Below are 20,346 nucleotides of genomic sequence, written 5' to 3' on the forward strand. Positions count from 1 at the left end.
GCCCTCAACTGCACTGCTCCCCCCCTATATCTCAGACCTTGTTCTCCAGATACTCTCCCTTCCTTCGCTCTGCTCATGACCTCCTACTCTCCCCCTCTCTTGTTACCTCCTCACACTCCCGTTTACAGGATTTCTCCAGACTGGCTCCCATCTTGTGGAACCCTCTGCCTCGCTCCACAATACTCTCCCATAGTTTTGAAAGCTGCAAGCGCTGCCTAAAGATTCTACTGTTCAGGGATGCATACAACCTACACTAACCATTCTTTATACCAGTTCCTCTCCTCCATTGCTATCCCCTGAACCCCCTTAGCATTTAAGCCTAAGGGGCCGATTTATTAATGTGCGAGCGGACATGATACGATGTATCATTGCACAAGCAGTTCTGGTGAACTGCTTGTGCAATGCTGCCCCCCTGCAGATTAGCGGCCAATCGGCATCTAGAAGGGGGTGTCAATCAGCCCGATCGTATAGGATCGGGCAGATTGATGTCCGCAGTCTCAGAGCAGGCAGACAAGTTATGGAGCAGCGGTCTTAAGACAGGGGCATCAAGCTCCATTCGGAGCTTGATAATTCGGCCCGTATGAGTCCATCTGTTTGTAGATCACCTTCTTAAGAGCTGACTACAACAGTGCAACTCTTGGCAGGGCCCTCCACCCGTTTGATCCCTATAAATGTTTTGCTGCACCTTCGTTTATAGCACTGCAGAATCTGTTGGCGCTCTACAAATAACCGATAATAATATATGCAGATAAGTCTTATATACCAAAAATGTCACAACATTTAAGTCAATATATATGCTGTTTTTTTTCTTTAGAAAGGACTGAATTCAAATTAACTGCAAGATGCAGGAAGGAACTAATACTTCACAATTGTTTTAGTGGCTTTTGATATTCTGAGAAGTCTACAGGAAACTTTACTTTGCACAGTCTATGTTTAGACATATCCTGAGTTCTAACAATCATATATTCGTTCTCAATTGTTACTAATATGCATTCGTGTTTATTTCTGCCATTATATTAAAGGTGGCAAATACCAGGTCTTGTGTGTACTGTTCAATGGGGTTACAGAGTTTTAAGTCCTGGGGTTTCCTGGTCATGATACTGATCTGCTTTTGTGTAAACTTCTGATTCATCAACAAACATAAGTGTTTCTTCCAAATTGTCCTATCTTTGTATTGTTTGTGTGATTCTGATCACTTATCCTAACTGCTTGCTAAACAACACACAGTTTTTGTTCTTTTACATCTTGAGTTTATAAGAGCTAAAAAAAAAAAGTGCAAATAGACAAATTCTTTATATACATGGAATTCATTGTATACTAATCGATTTCACAGATGCAGTATAGTTAAAATGCAAGTCTTCAGTGTGTGTATTGTACCCAAATAATTACACACTTGAGGTGCAACTAAAAATAAAAAGTTATTGTTCAAGTGAATCTCTTTCCACCAGGTAAACATTTGTTTTCTTCTGTCATGTGAGTTCTATGGTGGTTATTCAAATCTGACTTTGTGGGGAAAGTTTCTCCACATTGAGAACAAATATATCCCTTTTCACCTGTATGCATTTTTTCATGCAAAAGTAAACTTGATTTTTTTGTAAAGTCTTTACCGCACACAGGACAGAGATATGGCTTCTCACCTGTATGAAGTTTATGGTGTTTAACCAAATTTCCCCCTTGAGAGAAGCCTTTACCACATTTCAAACAAATATATGGTTTCTCCCCTGTATGTGTTCTGTAGTGTTTATCCCGATTTGCACTTTGAGCAAACCCCTTTCCGCATTTCGGGCAAACATATGGTTTTTCTCCAGTATGAGTTCGTTGGTGTACAATCATATCAGATTTTTGGGAAAAAGCTTTTTCGCAAATTGGACAGACATAGGGCTTCTCCCCTGTATGTGTTCGCTGATGTCCCACCAAATTTGACTTTTGTGAAAAACCTTTCCCGCATTTCTGACAAACGTACGGCTTCTCTCCTGAATGAGTTCTGTGATGACGTATAAGTTGTGACATTTTAGTAAAACGTTTCTCACAATCAGGGCAAGTGTACAACTTACTTCTTGTAGCAGTCCGATGTGGTGACATTTGAGGCAGAGATTTGAAAATAAATTGGTTACTATTTTTATTAAGCTTTCCTCCTTTGTGTAACGCTTGGTGATCGTCACAAGATGCCGCATTGTTAAAAGTTTGTGTGTTGTTGTCAGTCTCTTCCATTTCAGTCCTACAAGTTCTACTGTTACTAATGAACCTTTCATTTCTATGTTGTACGTTTTTTTCATACTCATAAAGCGAAGAAGTGTATTTGATCATTTCTCTCTCAAGTAATGTTGAGTTTACAGGGGAGTTTACATTTGAGTTTCCTTCTTCAAGAATACTGGTACTGTCATCTAGTAATCCTTCCGATGAATCTGCTGCTGTGTACAGTTCCTGTGACATGCTGACTCTAATCTGTCCATCTGCTGAAAAGTAATAGAATATAAGTAAATTAATTTTCTATGACAAAACAGTATCACACACTTGCATATAAGCTATAACTTACCAGTAATCTTGTGGTATGCTAATGCTATCAAGATGTAATTATTTAATCCTCATAATCTCTTGTACTGTAACCGCTTGTTTGGGCTTACTCTGAGGTACTCTAGACTTCCTACTGGAGGTTGAGTTTGGATTAGTGGAGGAAGTCTTTTAATCACATCCCTGTGCTTCTTCCTCATACTGACACTGTGTAAAAATGATTAAGACCATGGGCACAACATGCAAACACAACCTCTAGATATCTAAGCAAGAATCCAAAGAACCTTTCCGCAAGGTACCAAGAATTCTGTAATACTTGAGGATGTTCTGTTAGGCACAGACCTTTACTTCTAGCTCTCCCTCTTATAAGATATATATTTTTTTTTTTAAAGTATGCTGGACCTATTGTCTTTTTTTGGACTTGACTCTTAATCATAAAGAAAAACGTATTATCTATTTGTATAGTGCCGCAAACTTCTGTAGCGCTGGGTACAGAGCTTGGGGGTGTACCAGGACAAACATTTATGATAAATTACAAAAACATAACAGACTATACAGATCTAGTACAGGATGAGGAAGGCCCTGCTCTGACACACGCAGAGTTAGTCTGGACAGTATCTAATGACACGCAGTCATTCCAGCACAAACACAGTGTCTGACTCCTCCCTTATGTGTGTTCATGGCTGTTTTTCCACTTCGCCAGATGAGTTTTGCTTTTACTGGCCGACTCAAAAAAAAAATGCATATCCAACTGGTGAAGACATTATCGATTTATTCATATCGAGTAGACATGCAAATATTCATAATTTATTTCTTTGCACATGAATGATAAAGTTATCCTCCGTTTCCTGTGCTTGGTTAGTTCCTATACCATTTATATTAGAACTGAAGTGCAACTCAAAATATTGGCAAACTAATTAAGAATATTTGTACATGTCTAATTTCTAGTGACCTCTGCCCTTAGTATGCAATTATCCTTTTCTCCTTGGAGACTTACAATCTGCAGAGAAATGATCCTTATTTGTTTTAAGAATACGTTTGAAGATTTATATTTAGACATTGTGTGATTTAAATAAATGATATTTCACTTAAGAGAGGGGCACTGTCTCTCGGCCGTTTTTGTATTAGAATTCTATAGGCTTAGGTACCATCTTATTAGAGACTAAGCTGCTAGCTAATAAGGGATCGGTTTAGAGACCTGTCTATTGCACAAGGAAAACGTATATCGACAAGATTATTTCTGGGCTTGTTTTGAATGATAATGAGTTTTATTTTTGTAAACTGAGAAGTGTAGTACAACATGCTTTTTTACAATATGGTAACATCTGCTTTACTTGTTCAATGTATTTGTCACTGTTACATTAAATGACAGTAAATACAGTTAAATTGTAATATAAACTATTAATTATGTGTAGAAAGAAAACTCTGGAATATACGTTCATTACCCCCCCCCCCCCCTTTCCATGTAATTTAAGTCTGTAAATTATGGGTTTTACGATTCTAAGAACTGGAAGTGCACACTGCAGACTTCTCAAGCTTAGCATTGCTAAATATCTGTCCTTCATACATAGTCAATAAGATAAAATAATGCAGAACATTCCCATTTACATGACAAAATGATTGTGGCTAGCTTTGTATATGTGTAAACTAAATATAGCAAACAAGGTGTTAATGTATTTTGAATTTGTCACATTAACCTAGTATGTTAAATTAGTGTAGGATGACAGAAAAATCTTACAGAGAGAAAACCACATACTTACTTGTGTTTATATTGTGATTGATTTCCTGATTCTGAGCTTCCATATATCTTACACAGAGATCATCTGCTTCATCAGCAATTAATAATTCTGAGTTAATGTCACCTGAAAAATTCAGTCAATGAGACAAAACAATTCAGAAGATTTTTTTAATCTTAGTGACATTTGCATTTTTGAGTTCCAGGAACCCAACATAAGAAGTATAAGTATTTTGTTATCATGTAACGCTATTATACATTCCCCTTAGGCCAGTGATAGCAAACGTTGTCACTCCAGATGTTTCCGAACTACATTTCCCATGATGCTTAGGCACTCTGCAATCCAGTCGAGCATTATGAGAAGTATAGTTCTGAAATATCTGGAGTGCCAAGGTTCACCATCAATATGGCTTAAGTGATGGAATTCTATTAAGCGCAAACTACAATTATTCCTGTTGGGTAGCGCTAATTTTGAGAGAACATTTATATTATATACAAACACATACTGATATATATATATATATATAATTATTTGAAAATCGCTCACCTGCACTGTTCTTGGAAAATATTCCCATTTCCTCAACATCTTTTTCGTCTTCTGTGAACTGTATTTCCTCAATAACATACTGATCGTGAAGATCTGGCGATTTCAAAATAAAAATCTATGGGTTTGTATAGAGTTCATTTGTTTTTAGTTTTTTGTGTTAGCTGGAAAAAACATTTAAGACATTTATATAGTATTTATTAAGGCTAAAATATATTGGCCTCAGCATACATTTACTTTATAATATAGACAGAGCTTTTGATTGGTGGTCTAGTATAAACCAAAAAATAAACATTTTTATCTCTTTACTTAAAGGAATAGTTAAGTCAAAATTAAACTTTCATGATTCAGATAGAGCAGCAATTTTAAGCAACATTCAAATTTAGTCTTATTATCAATTTTTCTTCATTCTCTTGGTATCTTTATTTGAAAAAAGCAGGAGTGTAAGCTTGAGAGCAGTCCCATTTTTGTTTTGTTTAGCACCCTACATTTAGCCACCAATCTGCAAGCGCAACCTGGGTCCTGAACCAAAGATGGGCCGGCTCGTAAGCTTTACATTCCTGCTTTTTCAAATAAAGATACCAAGAGAACAAAGAACGATTGATAATATTAGCGACTTCCTGGTGTTCTACAACTACAGTAGGTTTGCAGGTGAAATTCACTTATAAAACATTAGTGCAATACAATGAAGGAAATGCATTCTTTACAAAAAAACTGTTTACTTTGACTGTCGTCCATTTAAATAATACGCTGTCTTTAACCCCCTAACTTTACCTCGCTGCTGCCAATAGTAACAACAAAGACAATGTCACCTGATCTATTGTTTTCCCGGCTTCCTAAAGTCTGGTGCTTCTCCATAATGACGTCCTTGTAAAGCTCCTTATGCCCCTCTATATACTCCCACTCCTCCATAGAGAAATAGACGGCAACATCATCGCACTTTATAGGCACCTGAAACACACACGTGTCATGCAGTACAGATCTAGCGGTGTCAGGAGGATGGCCGTGTTGTAACTGAGAATGTGACAAAGGGCTGGAAGATACACGTCTAGATATAGCTATGACCAGTAAAGAGATCACTGGGGAATATTCACTAAGGCGTCTCTCTCCCGCTTCACCAGTTTTCATGTTTTTCTATGCAGCTGATTTACTAAAGAATAGAGAGCACGGAACGGGTGAACCTTAGGAGACTTAAAGGGACATTGCACACTAGATTTTTCTTTGCATACATGTTTTGTAGATGATACATTTATATAGCCCATCTGGGAGTGTGATTGTAACAATGTTTAGTTTTGCTTATTTTTTTTAATAACATTGTGCTGATTTTTCAAACTCCTAACCAAGCCCCAAAGTATCAGATGTAGACCCAAGTCTACAGATTTCTGCTGATCCTGTTTGTCTAAAGGTTTTTTTCATATGCAGGGGAGGGGGGATGGCTGCCCTTCCTGCTTTCTCAGCTCATTTCACTGGGTGTCCCAGCCTAACCTCATCAACAGTGCTAAACTTGGAGCTTCTAAGTAAGTTTTAAAAATATTTAATACCAGATTTTATATCAGTATCATAGTAGTGTCTATTACATGCAGTTATATGAAAATTGGTGTACACTGCCCCTTTAACAGACTATGCCCAAAAGCTGGCCAAGTGCCACTCTGCCCAGTAGTGCTCACCTCTCCAGTCAGCGGGTGAAGGGTGCTGTGGGGGGAATCCTTCTTTGCAACAGTGTATTCCTATACAGTGAGAGCGAAATGCGTCAGTGTCTAAAGACAAACTGTAAAATCACTACCTTATGTTGCAGAATGAATCAGAATAAAGAGATAAAATGTACAGTCAGTATAAAAAATAAATTAGGTAATTCCTTTTCACGGAAGTATAAATAACATTTTATGATACAGACAGAGCAAACTATTTTAAAAAGATAAAATTTCCTTGTGTTATCAAATGTTATATTTTTCTTTCAGTCTCCTTTGTGGAAACCCAACTGCTTTCCACGAGTGCATACTGAGGTAGGTTCAAAAGCGTGCATGTGCCTTGTAACAACATGTATACTGATTAAAAAAAAACTGCACGCTTCTGAGGCTACCTCAGTATGCTATTATTGAAAGGATATATGTTTAACACAGAATGGTAAGAGAAAAGGGTAAACTTGCTCATGAAAGTAAATTGATCCCTCCTAGATTGTAAGTTCCCACGGGAATAGGGCCCTCAATTCCTCCTGTATGTGTTTGTAAAATATTGTCTTGTCTCTTACAAGTTTTATATCATTGTCTTATATAAATGAATAGTACTCATGGTCAGCGCTTTATACATAAAGTATAATAAATAATAATCATTGTCTTATATAAATGAATTGTACTCATGGTCAGCGCTTTATAAATAAAGTATAATAAATAATAATCATTGTCTTATATAAATGAATAGTACTCATGGTCAGCGCTTTATAAATAAAGTATAATAAATAATAATCATTGTCTTATATAAATGAATAGTACTCATGGTCAGCGCTTTATAAATAAAGTATAATAAATAATAATCATTGTCTTATATAAATGAATAGTACTCATGGTCAGCGCTTTATAAATAAAGTATAATAAATAATAATCATTGTCTTATATAAATGAATAGTACTCATGGTCAGCGCTTTATAAATAAAGTATAATAAATAATAATCATTGTCTTATATAAATGAATAGTACTCATGGTCAGCGCTTTATAAAGTATAATAAATAATAATCATTGTCTGTTTTTTTAAATCTTTACTTCCATCTGTTTTCAATAATTCATTAGCTGAGGTCATTGCTAAATTAAAATAACAGATTTATTGAAGTGAAGCAGATGTGCGATATCGTTATGACATTAAAGGGGCGTGAAACACAAAAGTTTTTCTTTAATGATTCAGATAGAGAAAACAATTTTAAACAACTTTCTAATTTACTTATATTATCTAATTTTTTCATTCTTTTGATATCCTTTGGTGAAAGAGCAGCTAGTTGAACACAGGTGAGAAAATGACAAGAGGCATGTATGAGCAGCCACCACTCGGTAGTGCTGAGGCTACCTAGGTATGCTTTTCAACAAAGGATACCAAAAGAATGAAGCAAATTAGATAACAATAAATAAACTGCTGCCCTATCTGAATCATGACCGTTTATATTTACTCTAGGCTCTCACCTCTCCAGTCAGTAAGTAGATCATCTCCAGAGCATGATTCAAGATCGTCGAAGAAATGTTCCTATTCCCCTCATTTAACTCTTTCATTGTCAGAGCCTTAATCAGATGCTGAAAGAGTGAGATCTGGGAAACACCGAGAGATGACAACACACAGTTACTGGGAAGTCGTGCTAGTTCCTCTTCTGGATAATCCCTAGTGTATCACAGCTTTAATAGATACGTATTATGTAGTTAGGACTCCAGATAACATTACCTGGGCATTTACTTGAGACTAAACGTTCTGTGCCATACAAGCCAATATGTGAGACTACATCTCCCACAAACCCCTGCTGCCAAATCACTATTGAGCATGACTTGATTTATTTTTAACTGTATCATATAATGTTTATTTGCGCAGACCCGGCAGATTCAAACTTATTTATGTATATATCATGACATGAAAGAAAGCTACAAGCAAAAATCATATTTTTATTAGAATTTTAATAAACGTGGTTGTTAATAATAGTATGTGTTATCTTTTCTTATTCTTAACTCATATAAATAAGGGCCTCTGGGTATATGTATAAAACTCCCATGAGTCTTTATTCAAATAAATGCGCATTTATTCACACCAGGTGGTCACCAGGCTATTAAACCCTATATAGGGCATTTAAAGAGGGGCTTGTGAGCTTTAGTCCACCAAGGCACATAGTTATAAAGAACAGAAAATTGCCTTTAAAAACGGCGGATCTTGGGTTTTCTATGATTTTAAAGGACAGTCAAGGTAAAAATAAAGTTTCATGAGTCAGATAGGGCAGCAATTTAAACAACTTTCAAATTTACTTTTATCATTAAATGTGCTTTATTCTTTTGGTATTATTTGCTGAAAGCTAAACCTAGGTAGGCTCATATGAGTCAGCAGTGATTGGCTAAAATGCAAGTCTGTCAAAAGCACTGAGATAAGGGGTAGTCTGCAGAGGCTTAGATACAAGGTAATCACAGAGGTAAAAAGTGTATTAATATAACTGAGATAAGGAGCAGTCTGCAGAGGCTTAGAAACAGGGTAATCACAGAGGTAAAAAGTATATTAATATAACTGAGATAAGGAGCAGTCTGCAGAGGCTTAGATACAAGGTAATCACAGAGGTAAAAAGTATTTTAATATAACTGAGATAAGGGACAGTCTGCAGAGGCTTAGATACAAGGTAATCACAGAGGTAAAACGTATATTAATATAACTGAGATAAGGAGCAGTCTGCAGAGGCTTAGATACAGGGTAATCACAGAGGTAAAAAGTATATTAATATAACTGAAATAAGGAGCAGTCTGCAGAGGCTTAGAAACAGGGTAATCACAGAGGTAAAAAGTATATTAATATAACTGAGATAAGGAGCAGTCTGCAGAGGCTTAGATACAAGGTAATCACAGAGGTAAAAAGTATTTTAATATAACTGAGATAAGGGACAGTCTGCAGAGGCTTAGATACAAGGTAATCACAGAGGTAAAAAGTATATTAATATAACTGAGATAAGGGGCAGTCTGCAGAGGCTAAGATACAAGGTAATCACAGAGGTAAAAAGTATATTAATATAACTGAGATAAGGGGCAGTCTGCAGAGGCTAAGATACAAGGTAATCACAGAGGTAAAAAGTATATTAATATAACTGAGATAAGGGGCAGTCTGCAGAGGCTAAGATACAAGGTAATAACAGAGGTAAGATGGATAACTGTAATGAAAACAGAAACAGAGGCGCCACATGTGTAGATCAATAAAGACCACAATAAATAGATCTACACATGTGGCGCCTCTGTTTCTGTTATCCATCTTAGAAATTATATCATCCTTGGGGTGAAGACTGAGAGCTGCCTGTTCTACATACGGATGTTTGGGACATTTGTGGGACTTTTTCCATCTATCTTTTTAATTGGTCACGATTAAGTGCCACGTGTGTATATACATATATTTATATGTTGTATATTTCATATTTTTAACATCTTTACATTATGTATATTGTATTATGAGATGCAAATTTAATTTTTGGGTAACATCTATCATTGCCTTTTAGCGCCTCCTATAGGAGATCTGTGGTACTAAGTAGCACAGATATTCCTGTATTCATAATAACAGAGGTAAAAAGTATATTAATATAACTGAGATACAGGGCAGTCTGCAGAGGCTTAGATACAAGGTAATCACAGAGGTAAAAAGTATATTAATATAACAGAGATAAGGGGCAGTCTGCAGAGGCTTAGATACAAGGTAATCACAGAGGTAAAAAGTATATTAATATAACTGAGATAAGGAGCAGTCTGCAGAGGCTTAGATACAAGGTAATCACAGAGGTAACAGTATATTAATATAACTGAGATAAGGGGCAGTCTGCAGAGGCTTAGATACAAGGTAATCACAGAGGTAAAAAGTATATTAATATAACTGAGATACGGGGCAGTCTGCAGAGGCTAAGATACAGGGTAACCACAGAGGTAAAAATTGTATTTATATAACTGAGATAAGGAGCAGTCTGCAGAGGCTTAGATACAGGGTAATCACAGAGGTAAAAAGTATATTAATATAACTGAGATAAGGAACAGTCTGCAGAGGCTTAGATACAAGGTAATCACAGAGGTAAAAAGTATATTAATATAACTGAGATACGGGGCAGTCTGCAGAGGCTTAGATACAAGGTAATCACAGAGGTAAAAAGTATATTAATATAACTGAGATACGGGGCAGTCTGCAGAGGCTAAGATACAGGGTAATCACAGAGGTAAAAATTGTATTTATATAACTGAGATAAGGAGCAGTCTGCAGAGGCTTAGATACAAGATAATCACAGAGGTAAAAAGTATATTAATATAACAGATAAGGAGCAGTCTGCAGAGGCTTAGATACAAGGTAATCACAGAGGTAAAAAGTATATTAATATAACTGAGATAAGGGGCAGTCTGCAGAGGCTTAGATACAAGGTAATCACAGAGGTAAAAAGTATATTAATATAACTGAGATACGGGGCAGTCTGCAGAGGATTAGATACAGGGTAATCACAGAGGTAAAACGTATATTAATATAACTGAGATAAGGAGCAGTCTGCAGAGGATTAGATACAGGGTAATCACAGAGGTAAAATGTATATTAATATAACTGAGATAAGGAGCAGTCTGCAGAGGATTAGATACAGGGTAATCACAGAGGTAAAACGTATATTAATATAACTGAGATAAGGAGCAGTCTGCAGAGGCTAAGATACAGGGTAATCACAGAGGTAAAAATTGTATTTATATAACTGAGATAAGGAGCAGTCTGCAGAGGCTTAGATACAGGGTAATCACAGAGGTAAAAAGTATATTAATATAACAGATAAGGAGCAGTCTGCAGAGGCTTAGATACAGGGTAATAACAGAGGTAAAAAGTATATTAATATAACAGATAAGGAACAGTCTGCAGAGGCTTAGATACAAGGTAATCACAGAGGTAAAAAGTATATTAATATAACTGAGATAAGGGGGCAGTCTACAGAGGCTTAGATACAAGGTAATCACAGAGGTAAAAAGTATATTAATATAACTGTTGGTTATGCAAACCTGGGGAATAGGTAATAAAGGGATTTTCTATCAATTCTGGAGTAGACTGTGCCTTTGAGGGAGCAGAGATAGAGGAGTTTGTATACTTAACCCCCCCCCCCCCATCCAGCTCTCTTAAAAGGGACAGTCTACTAAAAATGTTTTAATATTATATTAATACACTTTTTACCTCTGTGATTACCCTGTATCTAAGCCTCTGCAGACTGCTCCTTATATCAGTTATATTAATATACTTTTTACCTCTGTGATTACCTTGTATCTAACCCTCTGCAGACTGCCCCTTATCTCAGTTATATTAATACACTTTTTACCTCTGTGATTACCCTGTATCTAAGCCTCTGCAGACTGCTCCTTATCTCAGTTATATTAATATACTTTTTACCTCTGTGATTACCATGTATCTAAGCCTCTGCAGACTGCCCCTTATCTCGGTTATATTAATACACTTTTTACCTCTGTGATTACCCTGTATCTAAGCCTCTGCAGACTGCCCCCCCCTTATCTAAGTTCTTTTGACAGACTTGCATTTTAGCCAATCAGTGCTTCATGGGAGTGAGCACAATCTTATCTATATGACACACATGAACTAGAACTGTCTGGCTGTAATGCACAGGAGTGTGCACAATGTTAGTTATATGGCACACATGAATTAGCACTGTATGGCGGTAGTTTACGGGAGGGAGCATAATGTTATCTATATGACATATATGAACTAGCACTTTCTGTAGGTAGTGCATGGGAATGAGCACAATGTTATCTATACAGCACACATGAACTAGCACTATCTGGATGTGAAAAGCTGATAAAAGGCACTGAGATAAGAGATGGCATGAATAGGCTTAAAAACTTAGAGGTTTAAAAGTTATAAAGTCTATTAATATACCAATGTTGGTTATGCAAGGCTTAGTAGATTTATTTTAGCCTGCAGTATCCCAGCACTTCAGGGTAATTGAAGTCACCCGACTATCCATGATAACATCACCATCATCCTCAGATTCCCACGGCAATGCAGAGATGCTCGGCCCCAATCAGCTCTGAAAGTGTCCCCCCTCCCGCACTTAAATCACTGTGCAGATGACAATCTGACCTGAAACAAAACTACACTTTACCTTCAGCTCTGTATAGACTTGTTATATATAGGAGTGATTTCTCTTGCAAACGTATCTGACACGTTCCATATAGATCACCCAGATGTACTGCAGTATCATTATGAGTTTACCCAGCTGCACTTACCTCCCCAGTCAGCAGGTAGATGATCTCCAGCGCATGATACAAGACCTTCTTTGTCATTTTATTCTTCACTGTGTTAACTGTCAATCAGATCCTGTAATAGGAAATTATTACTTGATGATATAACCATAAATGATAACATGACGGATAGAAAGATGAAAAAGGGAACAAAAATATGAAGGAGTATTAATTTAGACAGAGTATCATGCAGCAAAGAAAACTGGTGGAGGTATACCAGAATTTTTGTTGTTTAAAAAGATAGATAATCCCTTTATTACCCATTCCCCAATTTTGCATAACCAACACAGTTATAATAATATACTTTTTACCTCTGTAACATAGTAGATAAGATAAGGTTGAAAAAAGACTGAAGTCCATCGAGTTCAACCTATACAAATCTAAAATACTTACAAAAAGCTCCAGTTAAGCTTAAATAACCCCATTAAAATGTGACCCATTTAATACTAGCAATCATATCCATGAATTTTGTTTATATACAGAAATTTATCCAGACTATTTTTAAATGTATCTATGGTATTGGCATTCACTACCTCCTTTGGTAATGAGTTCCACAATTTTATTGCTCTTACAGTGAAAAAACGTTTCCGTTGCAGGAGTAATCTGTGATTACCTTGTATCTATGCCTCTGCTAACTGCCCCCTTATTTCAGTTCTTTTGACAGACTTGCATTTTTAGCCAATCAGCGCTGACTCCTAGGAGCTTCATGTGCCTGAACTCAATGTTATCTATATGAAACACATGAACTAACGCCCTCTAGTGGTGAAAAACTGTCAAAATGCTTTCAGATTAGAGGCAGTCTTCAAGGTCTAAGAAATTAGCACATGAACCTCCTGGATTTAGCTTTCAGCTAAGAATACCAAGAGAACAAAGCAAAATTGGTAATAAAAGTAAATTGGAAAGTTGTTTAAAATGACATGCCCTATTTAAATCATGAAAGATTTTTTTGACTTTACGGTCCCTTTAACTGTTGTTTAAAATACTGAAGATATGTAGTCTAGGTGCCCAAAACGCGTTAGGTTTGTCTTTCTAGGCAGCCAGATTTATTGCTACTTGAATAGTTAACATTTTTAAGGATTGTTAATAAATTTAGGCATTATAACAATAATTCTGACTAGACGTGCAATCTGCTATTCGTTTTATTTCTGCATATTTGGAAAGGGGGGGGGGGAGGGACTTTGAATATAGCAGATTGTGAAGTCATCTAGCCTCAAATTTAAGCTATCTGTGTCTAGTAGCCTATGACAAATTGATAGAAATAAACTTATATACTGGGGTTATACATCTGCTATCCAGGTCCAGAGCACTGTAGTCTAGACGGCCATTCTGAGGAGAGGCTATCAGCACCTCCCCCCTTGTAAGGGGTGCAATGTCACTGGTAACATTCAGTTCTAGTTTACAAAGCTACATGTCCAGTCTCTTCAGCTGAAGAATGTGCTGGTAACCTCGCTATGGCTACAGGGGAACTGAGATTGTGTACCATCAAAGCAGCACCTTTCCATGCGACAGTGGCTATGCTGACTACACCGCACACACTGTAGGAGATAAGGGGGGAACAACAAAGAGAAAAAGTAAGAAGTGCTGAAGCGATTGATATGTTTGCACAGAGCATATCTGAATATACTCCATGCACCCACATTCAAAGTTCTCACATAAGAAGTAATAGAAGCATGTCTGCTAATACACGTGTAAAGCAACAATATGTCTATCTGAAAGTGAAATCCATTTATGCACATTTCACTTTACAGTATTATACACCTTTAACTATGTACAAATGGGAAAATATGCTTGTTTAAAAAAATACATCTCCAGCTTTATTTAAAACTACAGCAAATCATTGGGTACATTTTTATTAATATATTCTGAGAATGTAAGGAGGGGTAATGTCTGCATTTGCTCAGTCAATGACCTAGTCAGTGATGTAGTTATGGAACTATGTGCTGCAGAAGTTCTCACAAGCACTGGTATTCACTGAACAGCCCATGCCCGCTAGTTAGCACAGGGCAGAGCTTGATAAATACACAGTGCCACAAAATATGTGATCCCTGCTTTGTCACCATTACCTATTGGCACACTGCACCATAGTGACCGTAGGCATGGTAACTCAAAGCCTGTAAGGTCACTGACAGGTAACTGAATAGCTGCCTCATCTGTGTTGGAGTAATCAAGGGGTTAAGAAACCTGAAGAAAAATGTTTTATGTAGCAGTTATTTAACCCCCAGACTGACACTTTACCAATAAGTACACCCATAACACAATGCAGAGTGCAAAGATAAACATGGTGGAATTCTAAAAATAAAACAAATAGAAATGAATGTATTTTATGAAGACCCCATTACCGGCGCTTTATCTATATGTGCTCTAGCTTTCTGTTTCCATGACGTTTCGGCTCTCGCAGGAGTCTTTCTTAAATGTAGGCCTCTATTTTAGAAAAGCTTCTGCGTGAGTCGAAACGTCATGGGTATGGGTTAAGGCCCTAGTCTTTTTGTCACTACATAAAGGCTATTTTAAATATACTCTTGTGGTTTGCCTGCTTCATTTGGGTATCCGCTTCTCGCTGATGCCAGGCGTGGGGATTACTTATCCTTTGGATACTTGGTTTCTAGCAAAGCACCAGATGGATGTAACCGTTGGTGTGTACCGTTTCCTCTGAGGACTCCGAAACGTTACCACAATAAAAGTACTTATATCCAAAATACAGCAAGTGCAGTCCTTTACTGGAATTGACTGTGAATACTATTGACTTGGCACCCTGGTTGATGACTGAAAGATATTGTGAGTGCAGGTACACATGGAGGAGATATATATATATATATATATATATATATATATATATATATATATATATATATATATATATATATATAATGCAAAAAAATAGATACACTCACAGGGTCTTGCGAAGTTGGGTTTTATTCCCACACATAGTAGTACTACTACTTGTGGGAATTTAACCCAACTCCGCATGACCCTGTGAGTGTATCTCTTTATTTGCATACTATACAATCACAGACTGGATTGCACCCAGGGCACTAGATGTATACAGAGGCGTGAGTGCTGTAGTATATAAATATATATATATAGAGAGAGAGAGACACATCCTGTCATACACATTAGTTATAAATACACCTCCTCAATATATGTATGTGTGTGTGTAAGTATGTATATATATATATGCAATAAAACGAGGTATGCTTATATATATATAAAAAAACAAAAATATCAGAGGGAACGCAAATGCTGTTTGAGAGCTCTTATGTCAAGTTCCTAGCTGACAGTAACTTTTCTAGTTCTGTCAGTGTAATAATTATAGTGGTGCAGACCCTTACAAATTATTTATTATGATTTAGAAAAGAAGAGAGAAATATCTAGGAGTGTAATCCTAGTTAAGTAAAGACAGGGATTTCAGCACTCTTTTAAGAAAATAATAAAGCTCATAAGACCAAAATACGTTTTAGAACAGTGAATTTTAATCCAATTGTGAACAGGGAAATCCTCCAACTGCATGCACACTACTCCCCAGGTGGGAAAGATACAACACATGTAGTATTCATTAAAGGGAGTTAAAAAAAGAACAAAATCTACTTCTGTACACACTAGAGTTAATATTTGAAACCTGACCGGTCAGGGGTGCACATTTTGTACACATTTCTTGATTATATACCTCAATACGCTATCCATTGCATACCATATTGTAACTGTGACAACAAGCTGTGACTTGCTTCTGTTTATGATACCCCTAGTTGACCTCTTAGATCCCACTATTTCATACCTGCCCAGGTTATACCTCTTTTAAAGGGGTTCTGTGTGCAGCAGGGTGTAGAGGTTATATATAGGCATCATATATCAAATTTATGTAGCGTTGGCTGTTTGTTTATGTACAAAATGTGCACCCCTGACCGGTCAGGTTTCAAATATTAACTCTAGTGTGTACAGAAGTAGATTTTGTTCTTTTTTTAACTCCCTTTAATGAATACTACATGTGTTGTATCTTTCCCACCTGGGGAGTAGTGTGCATGCAGTTGGAGGATTTCCCTGTTCACAATTGGATTAAAATTCACTGTTCTAAAACGTATTTTGGTCTTATGAGCTTTATTATTTTCTTAAAAGAGTGCTGAAATCCCTGTCTTTACTTAACTAGGATTACACTCCTAGATATTTCTCTCTTCTTTTCTAAATCATAATATATATATATATATATATATACTCCCATACACCCCTCACCCATTCTGTTTCTATGTGTACGTGCCGTCACCCACACAGTATCTATAGGTGCACGCGTATCGCTTTATGTATATACAAAACCATATACCAATACTATATATATATATATATATATATATATATATATATATCAGTCCATTAACAGGATCACACTCCAACTGGTCATCTGCCTGGGTGCAAAAATATCAATAATAGACTGCAAAGATGATGCACTCACAGGTCTTTGTGAACAAAATGCTTCAGTTTAATGAAAAGTTGTCCCCGAAAACGTTTAAACTGAAGCTTTTTGTTCACAAAGACCTGTGAGTGCATCATCTTTGCAGTCTATATATATATATTTAAGCACCATCACCCACACCTTATGTTTATATACAGTCCCTCACCCACACCCCATATATTCACATTCCATGCCCACAATGTATCTATATAAGCAACCCTGTATGTAATATATATATATATATACACATACCCCATAACATACTCTACTCTATACCTATATATAAACCCCTCACACCACATCTCAATAGGAAATATATATATATAAATATGTGACCCTTCTCCGAATGATGACCATATAAACACACTAGCAGTATTATTCATACACACACACTAGCAATATTATTCATACACACACACTAGCAGTATTATTCATATACACACACACTAGCAGTATTATTCATATACACACACACTAGCAGTATTATTCATATACACACACACTAGCAGTATTATTCATATACACACACACTAGCAGTATTATTCATACACACACACTAGCAGTATTATTCATATACACACACACTAGCAGTATTATTCATACACACACACACTAGCAGTATTATTCATACACACACACTAGCAGTATTATTCATATACACACACACTAGCAGTATTATTCATATACACACACACAAGCAGTATTATTCATATACACACACACTAGCAGTATTATTCATATTCACACACTAGCTGTATTATTCATATACACACACACACTAGCAGTATTATTCATATACACACACACTAGCAGTATTATTCATATGCACACACACTAGCAGTATTATTCATATGCATACACACTAGCAGTATTATTCATATGCATACACACTAGCAGTATTATTCATATACACCCACACTAGCAGTATTATTCATATACACCCACTAGCAGTATTATTCATATACACACAAGCATAATTATTCACAAACACACACACTAGCAGTATTATTCATATACATACACACTAGCAGTATTATTCATATACTCACACACTAGCAGTATTATTCATATACACACACACTAGCAGTTTTATTCATATACACACACACTAGCAGTATTATTGATATACACACACACTAGCAGTATTATTCATATACACACACACTAGCAGTATTATTCATAAACACACACACTAGCAGTATTATTCATATACACGCACACTAGCAGTATTATTTATATACACACACTAGCAGTATTATTTATATACACACACTAGCAGTATTATTCATATACACACACACACTAGCAGTATTATTCATATACACACACACACTAGCAGTATTATTCATATACACACACTAGCAGTATTATACACACACACACACTAGCAGTATTATTCATACACACACACACACTAGCAGTATTATTCATATACACACACACACTAGCAGTATTATTCATATACACACACACACACTAGCAGTATTATTCATATACACACACTAGCAGTATTATTCATATACACACACTAGCAGTATTATTCATAAACACACACTAGCAGTATTATTCATATACACACACTAGCTGTATTATTCATAAACACACACTAGCAGTATTATTCATACACACACACTAGCAGTATTATTCATATACACACACTAGCAGTATTATTCATATACACACACTAGCAGTATTATTCATATACACACACTAGCAGTATTATTCATATACACACACACTAGCAGTATTATTCATATACACACACTAGCAGTATTATTCATATACACACACACTAGCAGTATTATTCATATACACACACTAGCAGTATTATTCATATACACACACTAACAGTATTATTCATATACACACACTAGCAGTATTATTCATATACACACACACTAGCAGTATTATTCATATACACACACACACTAGCAGTATTATTCATATACACACACTAGCAGTATTATTCATACACACACACACACTAGCAGTATTATTCATACACACACACTAGCAGTATTATTCATACACACACACTAGCAGTATTATTCATATACACACACTAGCAGTATTATTCATATACACACACTAGCAGTATTATTCATACACACACACACTAGCAGTATTATTCATACACACACACACTAGCAGTATTATTCATACACACACACACACACTAGAAGTATTATTCATATACACACACACACTAGCAGTATTATTCATATACACACACTAGCAGTATTATTCATATACACACACACACACACTAGCAGTATTATTCATACACACACACTAGCAGTATTATTCATATACACACACTAGCAGTATTATTCATATACACACACTAGCAATATTATTCATATACACACACTAGCAGTATTATTCATATACACACACACTAGCATACACACACACACTAGCAGTATTATTCATACACACACACTAGCAGTATTATTCATACACACACACTAGCAGTATTATTCATATACACACACTAGCAGTATTATTCATATACACACACAAGAGCAGTATTATTCATACACACACACACTAGCAGTATTATTCATACACACACACACACTAGAAGTATTATTCATATACACACACTAGCAGTATTATTCATATACATACACTAGCAGTATTATTCATATACACACACACTAGCTGTATTATTCATATACACACAAACTAGCAGTATTATTCATACACACACACACACTAGCAGTATTATTCATATACACACACTAGCAGTATTATGCATATACACACACTAGCTGTATTATTCATATACACACACACTAGCAGTATTATTCATACACAAACACTAGCAGTATTATTCATATACACACACACTAGCAGTATTATTCATATACACACACACTAGCAGTATTATTCATACACAAACACTAGCAGTATTATTCATATACACACACACTAGCAGTATTATTCATATACACACACACTAGCAGTATTATTCATATACACACACTAGCAGTATTATTCATATACACACACTAGCTGTATTATTCATATACACACACACACTAGCAGTATTATTCATATACACACACACTAGCAGTATTATTCATATACACACACACACTAGCAGTATTATTCATATACACACACACTAGCAGT

At 36.0% G+C, this 20,346-nt stretch overlaps 1 protein-coding gene across 4 annotated transcripts in view; it reads right to left on the reverse strand.

Moving 5' to 3' along the window:
* Nucleotides 1–1,288: 1,288 nt before the first annotated feature.
* Nucleotides 1,289–20,346, reverse strand: part of LOC128635625 (zinc finger protein 432) — a 134,645-nt gene continuing 115,587 nt past the window's right edge. For 3 of the 4 annotated variants that reach the window (XM_053688697.1, XM_053688698.1, XM_053688699.1), the window contains 7 exons: nucleotides 12,753–12,843; nucleotides 7,959–8,081; nucleotides 6,458–6,517; nucleotides 5,603–5,741; nucleotides 4,794–4,886; nucleotides 4,272–4,373; nucleotides 1,289–2,456 (listed from right to left, as the gene is read on the reverse strand). In XM_053688697.1, the coding sequence (XP_053544672.1) occupies nucleotides 1,426–2,456; nucleotides 4,272–4,373; nucleotides 4,794–4,886; nucleotides 5,603–5,741; nucleotides 6,458–6,517; nucleotides 7,959–8,081; nucleotides 12,753–12,809 (1,605 nt within the window). In that variant the 5' untranslated portion in view covers nucleotides 12,810–12,843 and the 3' untranslated portion in view covers nucleotides 1,289–1,425. Of the gene's footprint in view, nucleotides 2,457–4,271; nucleotides 4,374–4,793; nucleotides 4,887–5,602; nucleotides 5,742–6,457; nucleotides 6,518–7,958; nucleotides 8,082–12,402; nucleotides 12,445–12,752; nucleotides 12,844–20,346 lie in introns of those variants that run through there. The other variant, XM_053688700.1, reaches the window with a different exon arrangement.

This window comes from Bombina bombina, chromosome 7, assembly GCF_027579735.1.
Source record: "Bombina bombina isolate aBomBom1 chromosome 7, aBomBom1.pri, whole genome shotgun sequence".
Classification (NCBI taxonomy): Eukaryota; Metazoa; Chordata; class Amphibia; order Anura; family Bombinatoridae; genus Bombina; species Bombina bombina.